The sequence below is a fragment of the Callorhinus ursinus genome, unplaced genomic scaffold, assembly GCF_003265705.2.
Source record: "Callorhinus ursinus isolate GAN/ISIS: 27379988/994484 unplaced genomic scaffold, GSC_fseal_2.0 scaffold15, whole genome shotgun sequence".
Taxonomy (NCBI): domain Eukaryota; kingdom Metazoa; phylum Chordata; class Mammalia; order Carnivora; family Otariidae; genus Callorhinus; species Callorhinus ursinus.
The window spans coordinates 38,325,356-38,343,827 of record NW_027397077.1 but is presented as its reverse complement, the minus strand read 5'-3'; the positions used below and the strand labels follow the sequence as shown (position 1 = coordinate 38,343,827).

The following is an 18,472-nucleotide window of genomic DNA, read 5'->3' as shown; positions in this document are numbered from 1 at the left end:
AGAAGGCCAGGGAACCCGACATGTCCATCAGGGAAGCAGGAAGCTGCAGACCGCCCGGGGAGCCTCCCCTTCTGTTTTCATGAAAGTCTGCTCTTGTCTTCTCTCTGTACCCTTCTCTCCAAGTAATTCTACCATCTGCCACTGATACAAATTACCATGCTAATTCTACTAACCATGTCACTAGTTTGATTACAGATAGCTTGCCTGAAACTATGGATTGTAAAGCCAGAAGTGGAGCCTAGAGCACATGGGCTCCAACGTTCCCATTTTTCAGATAGGAAAGGTGAGGCTTACAGAGGGAAGTGATTTTTCAAGCTGAGTCAGTACATGAATTTGTCCTGTGATTATTAGTTGGGGGACTTGCTCATTAAAGCAGGCCGGCTGTCACTTGGGTTATTCAAATATCTTTCAAACTACTGTAAGTATGAGAACTGGAGCATAAAAATGCTTTCACGTGGTTTTCCCCCACTAAGTTTCTGGGACCTCCCGGCTCCAGTATGGCTTGAATTTAGGTCCCCGTTAAAGTTATTCCAACCAAAGACAACGCTTGATATTTGGGACCCAAAGCGACAATCCGCATTTCTCAAGGATCAATTTACTTGATGTTCAAGTACTTTGTAGAATGGCGAGGGAATGTGGGAATTAAAACCATGCTGACACTCCTGCTTATAGCCCGGAAGAACAGGGCCCAGAATTGCCATCCTGCCATAAACAGCTAGAAAACCAGACAAAATATGTTGAATGAATCTTTTCAGATGTCAGACAACAGACAGCCAGGGACTGATCCTTGAGAGGGGGAAACATTATTGAACTGAGTTGGTGGGTGCATTCAGGGAACATTACCCTCTGCCCTAAGGATTCTAAAAGGAGGTATCCCAGCTGTTTTTGGAGAGCTGATGAGGAGTCAGCATTGTTCTGTGACAACCTGATGGCAGATTCAGGACCAGGGGGCGAAAGCATAGGGAATCTGACTCTCCTCAAGACCAGAAAGAGCTCGAGTAGCCAAAACAGATGTGTGGGGCATTCCCCCAATGGGGAGTGTGTTTGTTTTGGGAGGAATTTGTGTGGGGGATGGAGTAGGGTTTGGACGACCTTGAAGGTCCCCTGCATCCAGAAGACAACATGAGCTCCTGTGAGGTCGAGAACTGTCAGGGAATGGAGTAAAGGAACAGTCTTGTACTTCAAAGGCTCACGACCCACAGTACTACAGATGACCTTGAAGGTCCCCTGCATCCAGAAGACCACATGAGCTCCTGTGAGGTTGAGAACTGTCAGGGAATGGAGTAAAGGAACAGTCTTGTGCTTCAAAGGCTCACGACCCACAGTACTGCCGACCCACAGTTTGAGAGCATGGGGGTAGGGTTCAAGAAGACCCAGGTTTGAATTCTGCCATGTACTGGATGTTTCCTGCTACCCACTCTCAGTTTTCTGACCTGAAAAATGGAGAAACTACTACCTACTGCTCAGGGTTACTTCAGCATTTAAATGTAAAAGACTTGGTTCAGCTCAATAAATGTTTTTACAATTGCCATCTCACAATGGAAGTCAACCGCTCTGAGACAAATACCTCCCAAATTTTGCTCCCGCATTGAGTGCCCAAGGAAACCCTCTGGCAGAAGAGACAAAAACTCCCTCTTTGCTCTCGTGCCCTACAGAGGTTAGCCTCTCTCTCCCAGGGCTGCTGGGATAGTCACACAGTCTGTGCACTGCACACCTCCAGTGGGTGCCATCCACGTAGATGCTGATGGCAGTAGCACCTGGGAGTTGTGCGGTGGGGCGGCCCTACCTCTGGTTTTCAGAGTCCAGCTGGATCTTATGGCCCTCCCTTGTGGGTATGAATGCACCACAGCCTGGTTTTTAAGTCCTGTGGACACAGTGACTTTTATTTCAGGCCCAGGGGCACTCTGAGATCAAAACAGGGGCGATTACACAGTATGGGGAGATCAACCGCATGCACCAAGCCCCAGGATATAGCAATCCAGAGAGGACCAGGCACCGACTAACAACTGCCCACATCTTCCCAGTGTGGCCTTGGTGGGCTGAGCTTGGTGACCTTCGCCTCGAAATGGTGTGTGAAGCACTAAACTCCTTTCTCATCTTGGCTCCCAAGGGCTTTTCTGCCATTTCTGAATTAGGCAAAGCAGGAGTGCATTCACTCCGGAGCCAGTCCTCCCTGAAATGCATGCATCTTAAGCAGTCCCAGCAGAGCAGAATGACCAGCGGTTCCCAGAAAGGACAGCCAAGAAATGAAAGCAGGCAGAGCCTCTCCTGACAAACTCTTTTACCTCCATGGATGTGGCTCGAAGCCTGAACACGTCCCCTTGCATTTCAAACAAGGCACACCTCTTGCTGACTGCTGCTGGCCCAGGGACATCTGGAAAAGGAGACAGAAAAGAGGGTGTTTTCCTTCCAAAAGTCTTGGACCGGGGATCGCTTGACCTCTAAAAGACTTGGCATGCCAGCAAAGGGATTGTGTGGGGTTCAAAGGGCTCGAGATGAATAAGCCATCAGTTACTGTTTACCAAGAATGGAGAAGACCAGCCGGGAAAATGGCCATAGGGCAGGCAAGTGTGGAAGGGTGGGGCCCTTCCCAGTAAAAATGGAATGAGGTGGGGGCTTTCGGTGCTGTTGCTAGCCAGCCACCAGCGCTCCGTTGGAAACCCCCTGCTGTGAGGGATCATCTCCTCCTTCCTCCATATTCACCAGCTCCCCTGGTCGGTCCACTTGTCACTGAAATGGTATCTTCCAGCGAGTGCCTCCTCTCCCTCCTTTATTTGTGATTTATTGATAGGGTGTGATTAAACCAAAGCTACAGGCACAAACAAATGTTCATGTTGCCAAATGTTTATAGCTCAAAGCATAACTTAAATATTTTGCTAAAACACGGAAAATCAGGAGCATTTGAAGTCTGGTGGTCCTTTGGAAGGAAAACAACACACAGGACAGGTTTTATTCTTTGTCACCAGCTGTGCTGCTGCTGTGTTGAGACCCAGCTGGCTCTTCAATGTGGTCTTCAAATCAGCAATCTCCACGGGAAGCTTGCCAGAAACACAGTCCCTCAGGTCCTGCCCCAGCCCTTCTGATTCAGAATCTGCACTTCCATGAAATTCTAAGAGATTTGTATTACATTAAAATTGAAGAAGAAGGGGGTTAGTGTATGGATCTGCTGGCTGAGACACTTACCTAACTCTCCATTGGGGGTGGGGATGACTTGCTACAGTTAATGCACATGTATTACGGTTTTATCAAGAACAAGGCTTCATCAACTTGTAAGATAAAGGGATAAGGTCCTCATTCAACAGACTGTTGATTCATCTAACCATTTATTTAGCATATGTCAGGCACAGGGATACATCATAGGACTCAGGTGTGCCCTAGAGGTACTCACAGACTAGAGGGAGATGAAGAAGCACATACTTATACCTGCTTCTGGAAGGGGTAAGTTTGAGGCCGAGGAAGCTGCCTGTTATGTAGCAGGAAGGCATGGACTTTGGAGCCTGGGAAACCTGGATTCCAAACCCAGCATCGTGACTCAACAGCCATCCTGGCCTTGGACACACTGGGCTTCAGTCTCCTTACTTGTCAAATGGGTACAAAGATAATGTATGTAAAGTGCCCGCTCACACTGGGTACTAAAAACTGGTAGCTGGTGTTATTTTGCACGCAGACTTTAGGCGCACAGAGGAAGGTGTGAATAAACCTGTACAGCAAGTCCAGGGAGGCTTCTTAGAGGAGGTGACTCTGGATGGGGGTTAGGCAAAATGAGCAGGCAGAAAAGGAGAAGGGAGAAAATGTGTAAGGGCAAAAAGATATGAGAGGACGTGATGGGTGGGATGTTGCAATCTCAGCATTACTCCTTTACTCTCTTTGCTTTTAAGTGGGGAAAAAACAAGCAGTAGAGCATGGGAGACCGTCCTCATTGTTACGGTTAGAGTTCGAAGAAGTACATGAGAAGACACACTCATTCTTCACAATATTTCTCTTCTGCACCTCAGATCCTCCCACAGTGACACCTAGCTCCCCACCTCCCACCCACTGGACAGCTGCTGTTCGCAGCATGTCCTCTCGGACTGCGCTGTTCTCATAGACATTCACAACTCTGCGGAGTAAGCGCCACACTGCACACATTTGATAGCATGTTCACATTTGTGCCTGGTCAGTGCTAGCTTCTTGTTAACGAAGAAAAACAAGAAGATGCTCATCATCAACTCCTCGTCCGAAGCTGGGGAGCTTTCCTTCACAGGTAGAACTTTGTTCTCTAAAGCCCTGGCATCGAACACCTTGCAAACCTCCACCTCTCATTGCTTCTGCCTCTTGTCACCTTGGATTCTACCAGTTGAAACACAGCGATCCTTTCACACTTCATGTTTGAGTGATCCAATGGTTATTTTGGAAGGTATACAACTTACGAATAAGGCTTCATTGTTGGATCATTTTAGAAAGACCCGGAGGCAGCAAAGCCTGGAAACAGAAGAGCTATGTGGAAGCATTTCATAAGTGGCAAAGCACTCTGCGCGCGGGCATTGCTGTTCTAATGAGTGGCTGATTTAACAGTCATCCTATAAGGGGATTAGTCCTGATGCTTGGCCGGCGAGCTGAGCTGCCGGCTCAGGGTTTGCTTAGAAATAGTGATGCGAGGCCGCACAGCACAGCAGGGCACGGCCCATGGGGCAGGGTGCTGGCTCTGTGGTGCCGGCTCTGACATTTATTAGCTGTGCAGCTAGAGGCAACTCATTTCCTCCCCCAGCCTAAGTTGCTCCTCTGTAAGATGAGAAAACTGGCCTGGATCGAGACCGCCAGAATCCTGTTCCACAGAACCCTCATTCTGTGAGATGTTGCAAAGGGGTCGTTGATGGCTGGGAGTGGGAAGGATTACACGATCAAATAAAAATGATGGACACTGGATGTGACATGGCTTTTGGAGCCTCTGAGGTGCTAGCCCATGTGAAGAGCAAGATGGGAAGTGGAGAACAGGCAGCTCTTTCAAGTGAAGAGGTCCAGGCTTTGGGGGTCACAAAGGTCTGGATTTTTAGACCTAAATTTGTTCCTTTCTTCTGCTGGACTTGGGCAAGTGACTGGACTTGCCCAAGTTACATATGGGACTCCAGCTTCTCCCTCTGGGTCGTGGAGATAATAAGAACCAACGTGCGTAGTGGAGCTACTGGGAGGGTTAAATGGGTTGCTACAAGGAAAGGGCTTGGCATGCACATATTATGCACTGGATGTTTGCTGTCCTTGTCAGCACCCTTTGTGTAAATGGTCTGAGAGACCCTGAATCAGATGTTCTAAAAAAAAAAATTCCTTTTCCAGCTTCAGAATTCTAGGGAACTTTAGAGGAACTCCTTTCTAACTCCACACCTCATATACTTTCTTACTGTCTCCTTTGCTTCGTGTGTGTTAAGTGTTGCCTCTCTAAGTGCAGGAAGCAGAGAGTTGGCCTTAGTCTCCATCCTGCTAGTGGGACAGTTTCCATGGCGACAGAAGTCCGTGGGAGAGAAAAATAAATGGCCTTGCAAGGAAGAAGCAGATTTGGGCCATCAGGCCACACTTGCAGCCAGTTTCCTGGCCGACTGCTTAACACAATAAATAGCCATTTGTTCCCTGCATGTCATTCATCCAGGAGCCAGACAGACCTGGCTGTGTCAGACACAGAAAATGATGATCCTGTTTATTGAGAAGAGGAAAACATCAACCAGAAGCAGTGTTTCAGACAAGATATTCTGGTTTATAAACAGTAGGTTTCTCTGATGTGGACTCTGTCTCGGATGAAAGATGGTGTAGTGGTGGCTCACAGTAGCTGAAAACAGAAGAGCTTAAAAGGAGCCATCACTTTAAAAAATGGGTTCCTGGAATGTAGCATCTATTCTATCATTTTTCCTGAGGGGAGATAACATGTTTTGACAATTTTCTTTGGCTTAGGAGAGAGAGTAGGATGTTGTGGAACTGAATCGCATCAGGAACTTAAAAGGTCTTAGCTCAGGCCAGGAGCCCTGGGGACGCAAGGGCTGGGGAGCAACAGGGCCTCCTCCCCCCTTTGAGCATCTCCTTCAGGTGAACCCCCAGGGGAAGTCTTATGGGGGAAAAATGTCACCAAGAACAAGGTAGGACAGAAAGGAAGAAGGGAAAAGCAGAAATGCAACATGGAGTTTAGAAATGAATGTGGGACTCAGGGCTAGACAATGGGAGTTCTCCTCCCATATGTAACTTGGTTTCCTCCTCTGCAAAATGGGTTTTCCCTGCCCCTTTTTGCCTCCACAGGGCTGTTGTGAGCATCAAGTCAGATTAAAAGGTTGTTTGTAAAGTATTTACCATTGTTAAAAAAATTATCCAAAACTTGAGCATAAGGCAGAAAAGTAGGTGGCAGGTCCTCTCAGTGTCATATGGTGGCGATAGTCCCCTCAAGGATTATCTATACATATTTACTTTGCTGTACTCCCAGACTTGGTGAAGCTACATGTTAACTTGGAGATTTCTGTCCGGTAAAGATACAAATACAAGGAGTTTTTATCTTTTTTAAAATAGATAACCTGGAAGGTTATGGTTATTGTCCTATTAGCTAGTTATGTACCTAACCCAATAATTTTGTCCGAACATTAAATTGCCTATAAATACCCAGCCCCTCAAATGCTTTTTGAACTGGTCTAAATATCTTGCTGATTACTTCATTAACTAAAGAGTTGAATAAATCTTTGCTGAGTTTTATTTTATATTTTTACAACAGTCATGATTTTACGTTTTTGGAAATTCTATCTTCAGACCATCACATGCCCTCCTGACCATCCGTGGGTTTGCTTTCTGAGCTAGGGTGTTCTGAATATTGACAATAAATTCTATTCCAGGTCAGTCACTCTGATTTGTCTACAGGTAAACTCTATATTTAGGCATATGTGTCATTAAAGATTATTAGCCAAAATGATTTGCTACTTGAAAACAAACCCTTTCCTCCCCACCAAGGAGAGGTGGAGTGAAGGCAGTGGAGGGTGGAGTAAGGTGAACTTATGAGAAGGTCTGGAAAAGAACTGCCTTCATAAACAGAAAACAATGATCTCAGAAACTCCTCTACTGCTATCACCAACTCCAAAATGTGAACAGCTTGACAATCCATGGAGTGATTTTACTTACTTAAGCATTCTCTTCCTGGACACTTGACAACCCTGTGACGTATAATCATTATTCCTAATCAACAGAGGATGCATGACAGTCTGAGAGAGAAGCAACTTGTCCATTCAGAATGGTCTAGACTGGAGCTTCTATGGGGAAGGGGGGGGTCTCCTCATTCTACCCTCATCTGTACTGGGCTTGAAGCAAAAATGTAATAGCTTTCTTAATGATTCTGACTGTAGCTAACCTTTATTGAGTATACCTTATGTGCTGGGCATATGCCAAGCATTTCATAATATTTATGCTTGACGAGAGGTACTTTTAGTGACTTCATTTTCAGATGAGGAAGCAGGCCCAGAGAGGATAAGCCTCTTTTTCAGGATCCAACAGCTAGTGAGTGATGGAGCCAGGAAGTGAAACCAGGCGGGTCTTACTTCAGAGCTGTGCTCTCATCTAATCTGCTATGGTACTTTCCGCTAAGGGTACAGCACTTGACAGTTTGCAAAGTGTATTTACATTCCTTATCTCACTTGGTTTTTCCAACAACCTTAGGATGTAGACATTTTGCATTTGGCTCATGAAAAAAAAAACATGCTCATAGAACTGATGGGATTTCCTGCTGCTCAGGACATAATTCACACTCATGTCTTTGGAATCCAGATCCTATGATTTCCTACCACATGAGGAGTCTCCAGACCTCAGACAGCCTCCTACGAGTCTAGCCTTGACTCTGGGCATCAGGCCAGTTGGATCCAAACAGATGGGACAGTGTGTCTGTAGGAGTAGGAGGTCCCAGGTTAGGGTTGGGGGCAGCAGGACAAGGCCATGATCACCTTGGTCCCAAGATTTCTACCATCCAACCCAGTTCTGCTAAATAAACTAAAGTACAGACAATGGACAGGCCTCAGGGACAGCTGGAGAGGCAGTGGCCAGAAGAGAAAGTGAATCAGAACCACAGGCAATGCCTACTGCAGACAAGCACCAAGGCACTGGCTTCTCTCCCTGGAAGCCCAAGTGAAGGACAAGAGGTCATGTGCAATTAGTACCAGACCAGGGAGCTGCTGCTCGCACTCCAACCCCAGGCCTGCTGATGACTGGACAGATAATGGCTTGGGGGACAGCATGCTGAAAACTGTCTTCTAAAAAGTGCTACCACTTAAAAAAAGAAGAAAGCCATAATAACCAAGAAGCAAGTCATTTCTGGGCTTATTCCCAACTTGTAACAGTTTGTTTATATTAAGGATATTAGCACCCATCTCATTTTGAAGTTGTATTGAGCTGCCTTTAAAGGGATAAACATTGTTGAGTGTTAGATGTCATGGGGCTCCCATGATGTGGTCCACCTCACCAGGCCAAATGTATCTATTTCTACCTACATATCTACCACCTCTACCCAGATTCTCTTTCCAATCACCTGAGCTTCTTACACTTCTAAATACACACTGGGATTTTTGCACATGCTCATCTAAACCTCAGAGAGCATCACCCCACCCACTCTTTAGGGACCAGCTCAAGTCCCATCTTTTCCATAAGAAAAAGAATTAATAGCAGCTGTAATGAGTACTAGACTTTACAGTTTTCTAGTCACTGTGCTATGCCTGAGCTCAGGCAAATCTTATACCACCTCTTTGAGGTAGGGGGGTCTTGTGGTAGTTCTCAAAGGTGTGGTCCCTGAGCAGCACCTCAGAACTTGTTAGTAGTGCAAATGCTCAGTTTTCACCCCAGACCCACTGACACAGATACTCTGTGTAAGGCCCAGCCATTGTTGTTCAAGCCCTCCAGGTGATTTGGATGCACAGCTGAAGTCTGAGAACCACTGATCCTTTATTCCCAGGCTGTGGATGAAGTAACCGAAGGGAAACTGATTGTCTTAGTTGGCCTGAGGTGGAATCAGAGCCTGAATGTAGGACTTTAGTACTGAAACAAGGAAAGCTCTGGACCAACCACGATGAGTTGGTCTCCCTAATTAAGACTATTCAAAGAGGTCAAATTAAGGTCCTGGAGCTTAGATTTGAACCCAGGTCTCTCTGAATCCTGAATCTCCATTTTAAAAACCAATGCACTACAAGTGATGCCAAGAAGCCTTTCCCAGATATTTTAGGGCACTTATACTTATTTCTCAAGGAACTCCTCTAACTGTAGAATTACAAATACAATTGGCGCCAGGAATTAGAAAAAGAGTGTGCCATGAGTTTGTACTTTAGTAGGGGGATTTGGCCTGGTCTGTGTGTGTTTGGAGGCAGCGTTTCTCAAATTAAGCAGATACTCTGATTAGCATAAAGATCAGCCAGGCTCCAGTTAATATGAAGATTCTGGTCTCACAAGGCTGGGACAAGCCTGATATTCCATAGTTCTACCGAACTCCCAGTGAAAGCTGCTGCTGCCGGTCCGGGGACCACACTTTAAGGAGCAAGGGGCTACATCAGCGGTTCCCAAAATTGTCTGCACATTAGAATCACCAGGGGAGATTTTACCACTTCCCAAGTCCAGGCTGCATGCTGGAGCAATTTAGCCACAATCTCTGGGGATGGGCCACAGGCTGCAGTCATTTTAGAAGTTCCCTCTGCTAATGTTCAGACAAGTCTGGGAACAGCTGGGTCTCCCCATTGTACCCTCAGCCACTACAACGTGGACCCTGAGGCTCTCAGCTCATTGTTTCGACCTCTCCTCCCACATTCTACTTCCAGACCACCATTCCCTACAAGGGGAGTTTTTTTTTTTTTTTTTTTAAAGATTTTATTTATTTTTCAACAGAGAGTGAGAGAGGGAACACAAGCAGGGGGAGTGGGAGAGGGAGAAGCAGGCTTCCCACTGAGCAGGGAGCCCGAATGTGGGACTCCATCCCAGGACCCTGGGATCATGACCTGAGCTGAAGGCAGATGCTTAACGACTGAGCCACCCAGGCGCCCTACAAGGGGAGTTTTTTACAGCATGCCTGACTTGCCTTATTTCATTTTGGTCCCTTCTTCTCTGGCACAAGCCTGCCTCACAGGTTTTCATGCCAAATGCAGGAACTCTCTTAACAGCCAGACAGAAGGGAGACCACAGCCCTTCCTCTGCTTCTAAATTTCACTGGCTGGCTGGCTCCCTCAGGGACTCACACTGATGTTGAGACCCTTTGCCAGGCCTGAGGTCAGGGGTGGTCCTCCCCAGCCCAAGTAGGGACTGAGAGGTCCTGCCAGACAGAGGTGCCCAACCTAGGACACCTAAGGCCCAGATGGCCAGATGGTCACATGCTGCACCATGGAAAGTTGTCCCCTTAAGAAATGTGATCCCTTTGGAGAGTGACCTGGCTGGGAAGTACAATGAGAGCCTCACATTCACTTTCCCATTCAAAAACCCCATGGTCTTGACAAGGTCTGGACTTCCTCCACTTTTTTGAAGCTCCCCAATGATTGAAAGAATAAGTTGCCAAATAGCCTTACAAAATCTTAACAGGGTAATGAAATCAGGACACTAACTAGTACAATAACTGTCATGTGCTGCCCTTCCTGAACACAAACCCTCTCTGGGACATGTCCTACATGCTAGCAGAGGTAGAGTTTGGGGCCCAGGAGCCCAGGGATGCTGGCTGAACAACACAGACTCTTTGCAATCTGTCTGCTCTTACATTCGGGTGACTTTGGGCATCCTATTCTCCATAATGTGTATTTATTTTCTTTTCATGTAATATGGGGGTTCCCTATCTTGCTCCCTCCAATCTTAGGCACAACTATTGCTCTGTGCTCGTTTTCTGCCTTCTGGCTCACTCCCCTCCCTGTTGATGCTCATACTCTTGCCGGGGAAGCCTCAAGCCAGGGCTTCAGTTTGTGGCCAAGAAAACCCTGTTTCCCCAAATAGGAGATGAAAGGCGGGGTCTGTAGCCCCATTCTTGGAGGGTTCTATCTTTTATCCCACCTGGCCTTCAGATGGCTGCCTCAGAATATGGTACGCCAGTCAGAGGAGTGTGCAGACCTGGCTGCTGGTGGTCTTGTTCAAATTTTCCTTCTGCACTGACTGGCCTATGTTCTGATGCCATGCAAATTGCCATGGAAACAACTTAGGATAAGGTGCCTCCTAAAACCACAGCAAGTCTCACAAGGGCAGCAACGAAGACCTTGTCTATATCAGAAGTCATATCTGGGGGCACAAATGTTCTTCAGGGGACTGTGTGTGTACATGGATGTGTATAGAGATGTAGGTGCATGTATGTGTGGGTACGTGTCCAAATCTACCGTTTCTACCCCAGGGTTGCTCCTTGGGCATTTCTAGTCTTCTGTCTGGACAAGCACAGATGTAAGGAAATCACTTCAACTTAGATACCCTTTTCCTGAATTGTGCAATAAGGATAAAAATGCACAGACTAAACAAATTGAGATGAGCCCAACTGATCTCGTACTCAGAATTCTACGAATGGAAAACTTGCTGTTTTTCCTTTTTTGTTTTTAAAGACTTATTTAAAGCAACAGAAAAGGAAAACATTTGGTGGGTGATGAGCTGATGGCAGAAATGCTTGAGTTGTCAGTATTTCAGGGTACAGATTTGATTATCTTTCCTGTTAAATGGTTTGTGTGTATTAAATTGGTTCCACGGGCCAGCTGTGGTTGACAGAGTTAGTCTGATGGATTTAGCCCATGATGTTAGGAGTATCTGGTGTCTCAAAGTTTTGAACAAATGCCCAATAAAAGAATACTTTTTAATGTCTATAAGAAATGGTCTTCCCCCCACCCCCTTCTCTCTGTCAAGATAGTTTGTCCAGGCTTGACTCTAGGAGAACTTGTGTTTGGGGCAAAATACACCATGTTCTCCTTACTAGTCTTCCTCTCTCAACACATCACATTTCACAGGTAAAATTAAGTTGAAATCAGGGCAGCCAGCAAGGAGAAACAAATTCACAGAATCTCAGCGCATGCTGCTCCAGAGTGTGTGAGAAATTAGCAGAATGCCTGGTGGTCCCAGCCCTTTTGGGGAGGTGAAAGAGGCCCGTTGCTCTCGTTTCTCCCCCACCCAGCTGTCCCTGAAATGGGTCTCATTCCCTCTGTTCAGGGTCCTTGGTGTACAATGCCCCCGGGGAAGTTCTGGAAACCACTGGCCAGTTCCTCCTATTGCTTATTCAGGAAGCTCTCCCTTCTCCCCTCCCCTAGAAACTCCTAACCACCATGTAGGACCTGTTACACAACCATCCACATGCACGCACACACACATGTGCACACATCCACACACATGCACGCACACACAACCCTCTATGGAACAATTCTATACTTGGCATCATTTGTTTGGTTCTGTCTTCCCCTCCAGGGAAGGAAATTATTGGAGGTTCCCAAGATTCACATCATGTGTGAACAAAAAGGGTTAATGTAGCTATGAAAACTGAGTAGAAAAGCAAATCCATATGTGGAAAGAGAAATATGAAATGAAAGGTTTCTCTGTTTAAGACCCTGCTCTAGCCTCCCTCCCAATCCCTCCCTCCTCTTCTTTCAGCCAACCTTCACTGACTTGAGGCTGGTTCCAGAAAAGCAGGAGTGCCCAGACCCAGGGCCATGAACAGGGCACACGGAAGCCTGCCTTTGGGCAACAGCTGAGCCCATCCTTAACCGGTTGCATCCTGAATGTCCCCTCCCGATTAGAACGAGCTATCGCAATCATACATGCCCCTGTTGGCAGGCCTAGCTGGCTGAGTCTGTTAGTAATGTCTGCCTCCTACCACATCATTACCTGGCATAATGGAGCAGACACTGTGAGTGCTCCACTAGCCGAGATAGGGGATTATCTACTCCTTTTTCTTTCTGTCTGCCTTTTTGGTAATTTTACTCTTGTATTTTTAGCACTTTCTTCAAAAATAGGCAAAGCAGCCATAAGACTCAAATCAGTACATTTTCCAAGGGTTTGTGGCTCTTGGAAAGGCCTGACGCGAGGGACCTTTGGACAGAGGAGCTCTAACAATTCCATGAGACAGTTCACATGGCTGGGCTCCTTTCCCACTCGGCAGTGGTCCGAGCCCTTGAAGGTGGGCAGCCTCGAAATATTCATAGACTAGGTCTTATCTTTCAAAGGTGAGAAGGCTGGGGTCACTTTGAAAAAGAGGAGTATGGAACAAGGCAGAAAGTTCCAAATCCTAAATTGAACGATTGATGGCAGGCTGATGGCATCCGTGAGATGGCAGTGCATGGAAAATGCAGGAAATCGTCAGGCCCTGCTCAGGACTCTGACTCCTTTGTTTAACATTCCTTTGCCAGAGCAAAAATGATGGTGAGCGAGGGAGAGAGGAAACCAGCCTCCATGCCGCCAGCTTCTTGCTGACAGCTGATGGGTCTGCATGGTTGAATCCAGAGCAGGGCCACAAATTTTATGTTTAAGGGCCCCACTGGACTGAAGCGATAGGATTTTTAGGACTGAACTAATATTTTCCTTTGACACCAGCTCCCTTTGAACTAGCTACAGACGCTGTCCAGGCTACCATGAATAGCGAATTGCACAGGTGCAGACCGATGAAACCATTCTCTCCTGTTTCTGAGAATTACCTGTTTTTAGACAAGAAAGCCCATTATTTGAGGGGTGCCCCGCTTATTTGAAATAGACAGTGGAAGGAGGGTCCTCCTACCCCCACCCCCCCCCACGTCCAGACTTCTTAGGGATCTTTTGAGACCACTAGGTTCCCAAAGTGTGGGCATTGTTTTCATTGACTGAAAAAGGGATTCCCACAGAGCGAGAGTGGGGCACGACATTTCTTGCCAAACTGTTTCCAGAGGCTCCAGTGCTATCTTTTTTTAAACTTGTCTTTTTTCTTTCATGGATAGGCCCTGCCAGTTCTTGGGAAGATGTACATAAAGCCACTAGTCTCACTATGAGCCAGAAGTTATCCAACCCCCTTGGGAATTTTATCAGAGATTTACCAAGTGGTTTGAGGGAAGTTAAGATAAAAGAAAATAAAGTTCTCCTAGGGTTTCTTTACTCTCCCCTCCCCCATTTCCTAAATGAGAACAGGCTGTTGGTGTCCCCAGGCCTAATACCTTCAGGCCATACTTGGAAATTAAAATCTAATTGGCTTCATGATTCTTAGGTTTCAGCCTTTAGCAGACTCCTCCTCAAGGGTAAGACTGACAGCTTGAGGCTGGCAATACTGAACTTATTATACCTCCCCAGTTTTATAAGACCCCTGATTTTAGCGCCCTAATGTCTTAAGAACGTCTTCCTATAAGGATGTTAATTTGGTGTGTGTGTGTGTACGTGTCTGAATTCTTGCAGCATTACTGATCTAAGGATAACACACATTTATTGGGGTTAATTTTGGAAATGGAGAGACTTAGCAAACCAAGTTGGAGAATTTTTAATCTTGCTTATCTGAATCTTAATATAATAGGAAGTGTGCATGTAAAAATATAGCAGTGTTGTTAAAAGTCTGGAGCCTTTGCTTATGCAAATGATTCCTGATGGGAATCTCTACACAAAAATTCTTTTAGGTTAACTTATGACAGTGGAAGCCTTGAGACACACACACACACACACACACACACACACACACACACACACACACACACACACATTTCCTTCAGCCAGCTTTGGTGCCTGAAGTTAAGAAACCACTTGTGTTTTGAGTGCCTCTAGCAAGATGGTTTCCTGGTTTAAAACAGTACCCTTCTTATAAATGACTTCTCTCTTCTTTTTCTTCGCTATCACATATTTTTCTTTTTTTTTAAGATTTTTTTTTTTTTATTTGTCAGAGAGAGAGAGTGTGAACACAAGCAGGAGGCAGAGGCAGAGGGAGAGGGAGAAGCAGGCTCCCTGCTGAGCAAGGAGCCTCATGTGGGACTCAATCCCAGGACCCTGGGATGACCTGAGCCGCAGGCAGACACTTAACCCACTGAGCCACCCAGGCATCTCTATCATCACATGTTATTCAAACTAACACTAAATACATTTTCAAATATTTCATCCTTTCCTTGATTTGCCCCCCTGCATAATGAACTAGTTGTACGTAACTTTATATAGTGGAATTCTATGTTTAAGAAAATCTGACACAAGGAAATCATAGTTTCTTAGAAATGAAAACACCCTGAAGCGTATTTAGGTCAAGTTTTTCTAAGCCTAGTTTTGTGAAACAGAAATTAGCAGATGGTCATTCACTTCACAAATAATTCATTTTCAAGGACTCACCTTTTGCAGCTCATCTAACACAATTAAAATGTAAAATCAGAACTACAGAAGCCAAGTCACTTTCAGAAAATTACCTCTTGAATAATTTTAGGATATTCATTTAACCATACGCCCCAGGAAAGATGCCACATTCGTCTGAGCCTGGCCATACGCAGTGCTTTCTGCTTTGAACATTTCTCTCTCTGTTCACCTGACTTCTATTTGTCCTTCAGGTACCCCTCTCACATGGTCTTAGAAACCCCTATATTTTGTACCGCTTTGTAGTACCCATTACGATTGTAATTATTCAATCCTGAATATAACTCTTTAATGACATTCTTTCCTGCTAGTCTGTAAGCTCTATGGGGGCAGGGTCCCCGTGTATCAAGTTTATTGCTCTACCACCAGTGCCCCAGATACTGCCTCGCAAATATAGCTCCTCAGTGAACATGTGTTTGACTAGCTTCTATTATAACACTTTCATTTTTGCCTTCAATCAACACTTCTTCCATGTTATGTGAAAAGCTAATGCATAATAGCTATCCTTCATCCGAGGCCGATGCCTGCGGGAAGAGTCGGAAAAACAAGAATGACGCTGATTTCCTGTAGTTTCCGGGATTCTAGCCCCTCCTGGTTGCCCAGCCCATCTTGGCCCTCCTCAATGGCTCCCTCCTCCCCTCTAAGGTTCTAGCACTGGTTCTTACCTCCTCTTGATTCTCAACATTCTTCCCTCTTATGCATCGATCTATTCAAATGGCCTCAGCTATTCTCTATGGCTCTCAGTTTGCAGGAGTGTTTTCAGTTCCTGGAACCTCTTCGTGGGTAGACTGATGATGGAACTGCCATCTCACCTTCTTTGCCACCAAACCCGCTGGTTCTCACCTGTTTATAGTATTCCTGACCTTCCAGTCACCCAGACCTGTGGTCTGAATTCTAGTCAGTTGTTCAAAGCAAGTAGACATGGAAAGAAATGTTCTTCTTCCTGGGCAGAAACCAGGTTTTCCTCTTGGAGCGGCCCATTTCTAGTTGGTGCCATCCCTTCTGTGGTGTATCCCCAAAGGTAGAAGATGCTCCCCGGATGGGAGAGCCATTTTCTGAACCTTCTGGAAGGTGACTCACCAGAGAGAGAACAAGTTGCTCTCTAAAGCAACTCAGAAAGTAGAAACCGCAGGCTTCTCCATGAAACAGAATATATACAGGCACTGGGAAACTGTGAAAACTCAAGCCAGCCCGTGAAAGTCGCTAAGCTCTGTAGACTTTCTATGGCATTTCTGGTCTTGGCTCATTGCTTTGGAATATCCCTTTATCCACTCCTGCCCTTGAAATGATTTGCTGGCGGGGCACTGGGGGAGCACTGTTCATGTTGGAGCTGGAGGAGTTGAACCCAAGCCCTGGCTACTTTATCATTACCTGTGTGACCCTGGTGAGCAGTTTCTGCTCTCCTAACCTTGATTTTTTTTACCTTTAAAATGGATCATCATTCCTACCGGCTTCATGGGGCTGTTGTGAGAATCAAATATGACACCGCATATAAGATGTTGAGAAAATTGTAAAGTGCTATAGAGATCAGGGATAATTGGATATTAGATGTTTATGAAACCCTATGTCCCTCCTTCATGAATTCTGTCCTCAGTATATCATCTGTGTGATTATTTTTCTTTAAACAAATTACTTAAAAAACTTATTTCTTGGAAAAAAAAAAACCCTTTCCCTAAAATGTATTTAAGCAGAAGGTAACCATAAAAATATAACAAATATGAAACAACATCATTAAAGTCTAGCTAATACCATTGTCTTTTAAAAGGTCTGAGCCTGAGGGCTACTCTCTACCATGGCCCATCTTTCCGAAACCCTGGAAACATGTTACATATAGATAAGAAATGGCATAGAGGGAAGAGAGAGAGCTGTGGATTGAATTTCCTCCATTTAATTCATGTTCATCATCTAGCTATGTCACCAAGGCAATTTACTTAATCTCTCTGAATCTTACTCATGTGTAAAATGAGATTTCTGTAAACATTAGGCAAAAACTATGTAGCACAGTGCCTGGCCCATGGCCTGTGCTTGGTAAGTGCAGTTAATATGCCTCGTGCAAGGGCAGAGTTGCTATTTTAGTACCTCATATCAAGGGCAGAACTTAATGAAATATTTTGCATTTTCACTTCTGAGGAGTATGGAGTGACTAATAAAACTGAAAATTTGGGGCCATTTGTCAACTAGCAAAGCAAAGACGTGAGTTAAAGTGATTAATGGGACCATCCAGATTTTAGAAAGATGGGAAAAGTATCAACCAGCAAAGTAATTTCACCCAGCAAAACTTTGAAGAGACTTGTCCACTCTTTCAAAAGAGTGTTCATGGTGTCCAGGCCTAGGTTAAAATTATAAAGCACTGAGAGGTGGTGATATTAAGTATTTTTTTTTAAAAAAGGAGTGCCAAATCTAAGTTTTCAGGATGAGAAGAAATATGATGGGTCCAGGGCCTTCTCAGAATTTCTTGTACTTCAAAGAGCATGTACTTGGCAATGATTCTGCTACTTTCCTGAGTTTGGTCAACGTGGCTGAGGGAAGGCAAAACTCTTAAAATCCACACAGATGGAACTTTTCCACTGGCCCTATTTTGGTATAAATATTCATCAAGGACTAGAAATTTAAAGTCGATATGGGTCTGAGCTATGAGTGGTTTGGACTAAACTTCAGCCAATTTTCAGTTGTCCCGCTGGCTCTTGTCTCTCAGGAGGGCCAACTCTCCTGAGATGCGGCTGCTGTTATCCAGAGACCTGAGCCAACTGCCTCCCCAGACCATGGAAATCACTGGAGTTTGTTCTCAAGAGACTTTCAGCCAGAAAGAGGGGGGCCTCAAGGGTCAGATGAAGGTTCAAGTCAGTCGTTTGAAGAAGGAAACAAGTCAAGGCTTGGCTCATCCACCATCCTAAAGCCAATCCTTTAGTAGGCAAGTCTGTGGGAGGATAATAAAACTTGGGACCAGACATTAAAAATTCAGAATCTGGTTTGGGATGGTGCCTTCCCCAACCCTCTCACTTTCATTTCCTTTTCATCTCCCGATTCTTCCTATATCTGCCAAAGAGTCTCCCTCCCATGCCTCTGGCCCCACTCCTACCATGCCAGTTCTCATCCTGGTCCATAGGTTAGAAGGTTTTAGATTAAGCCACATGGGTGAGGATCCCACTGAGGGGTGCTGGTCTCACTTACTCTATTCCATGTCTGTCTTATGTCCTTTGCCCTCATGTTCTCTCTACAT

General features: G+C 45.5%; 1 protein-coding gene across 2 annotated transcripts in view; it reads right to left on the bottom strand.

Annotated features, from left to right (window-relative positions):
* Positions 1 to 18,472, bottom strand: part of LMCD1 (LIM and cysteine rich domains 1) — a 58,447-nt gene that overhangs the window by 26,627 nt on the left and 13,348 nt on the right. Inside the window, exon 2 of one of the 2 annotated variants that reach the window (XM_025885204.2) lies at positions 2,286 to 2,374. The exons of the other annotated variant lie outside the window; for it this stretch is intronic. Within the exon in view, the coding sequence (XP_025740989.1) occupies positions 2,286 to 2,374 (89 nt within the window). The remainder of the gene's footprint in view (positions 1 to 2,285; positions 2,375 to 18,472) is intronic. 2 annotated transcript variants of the gene reach the window in all.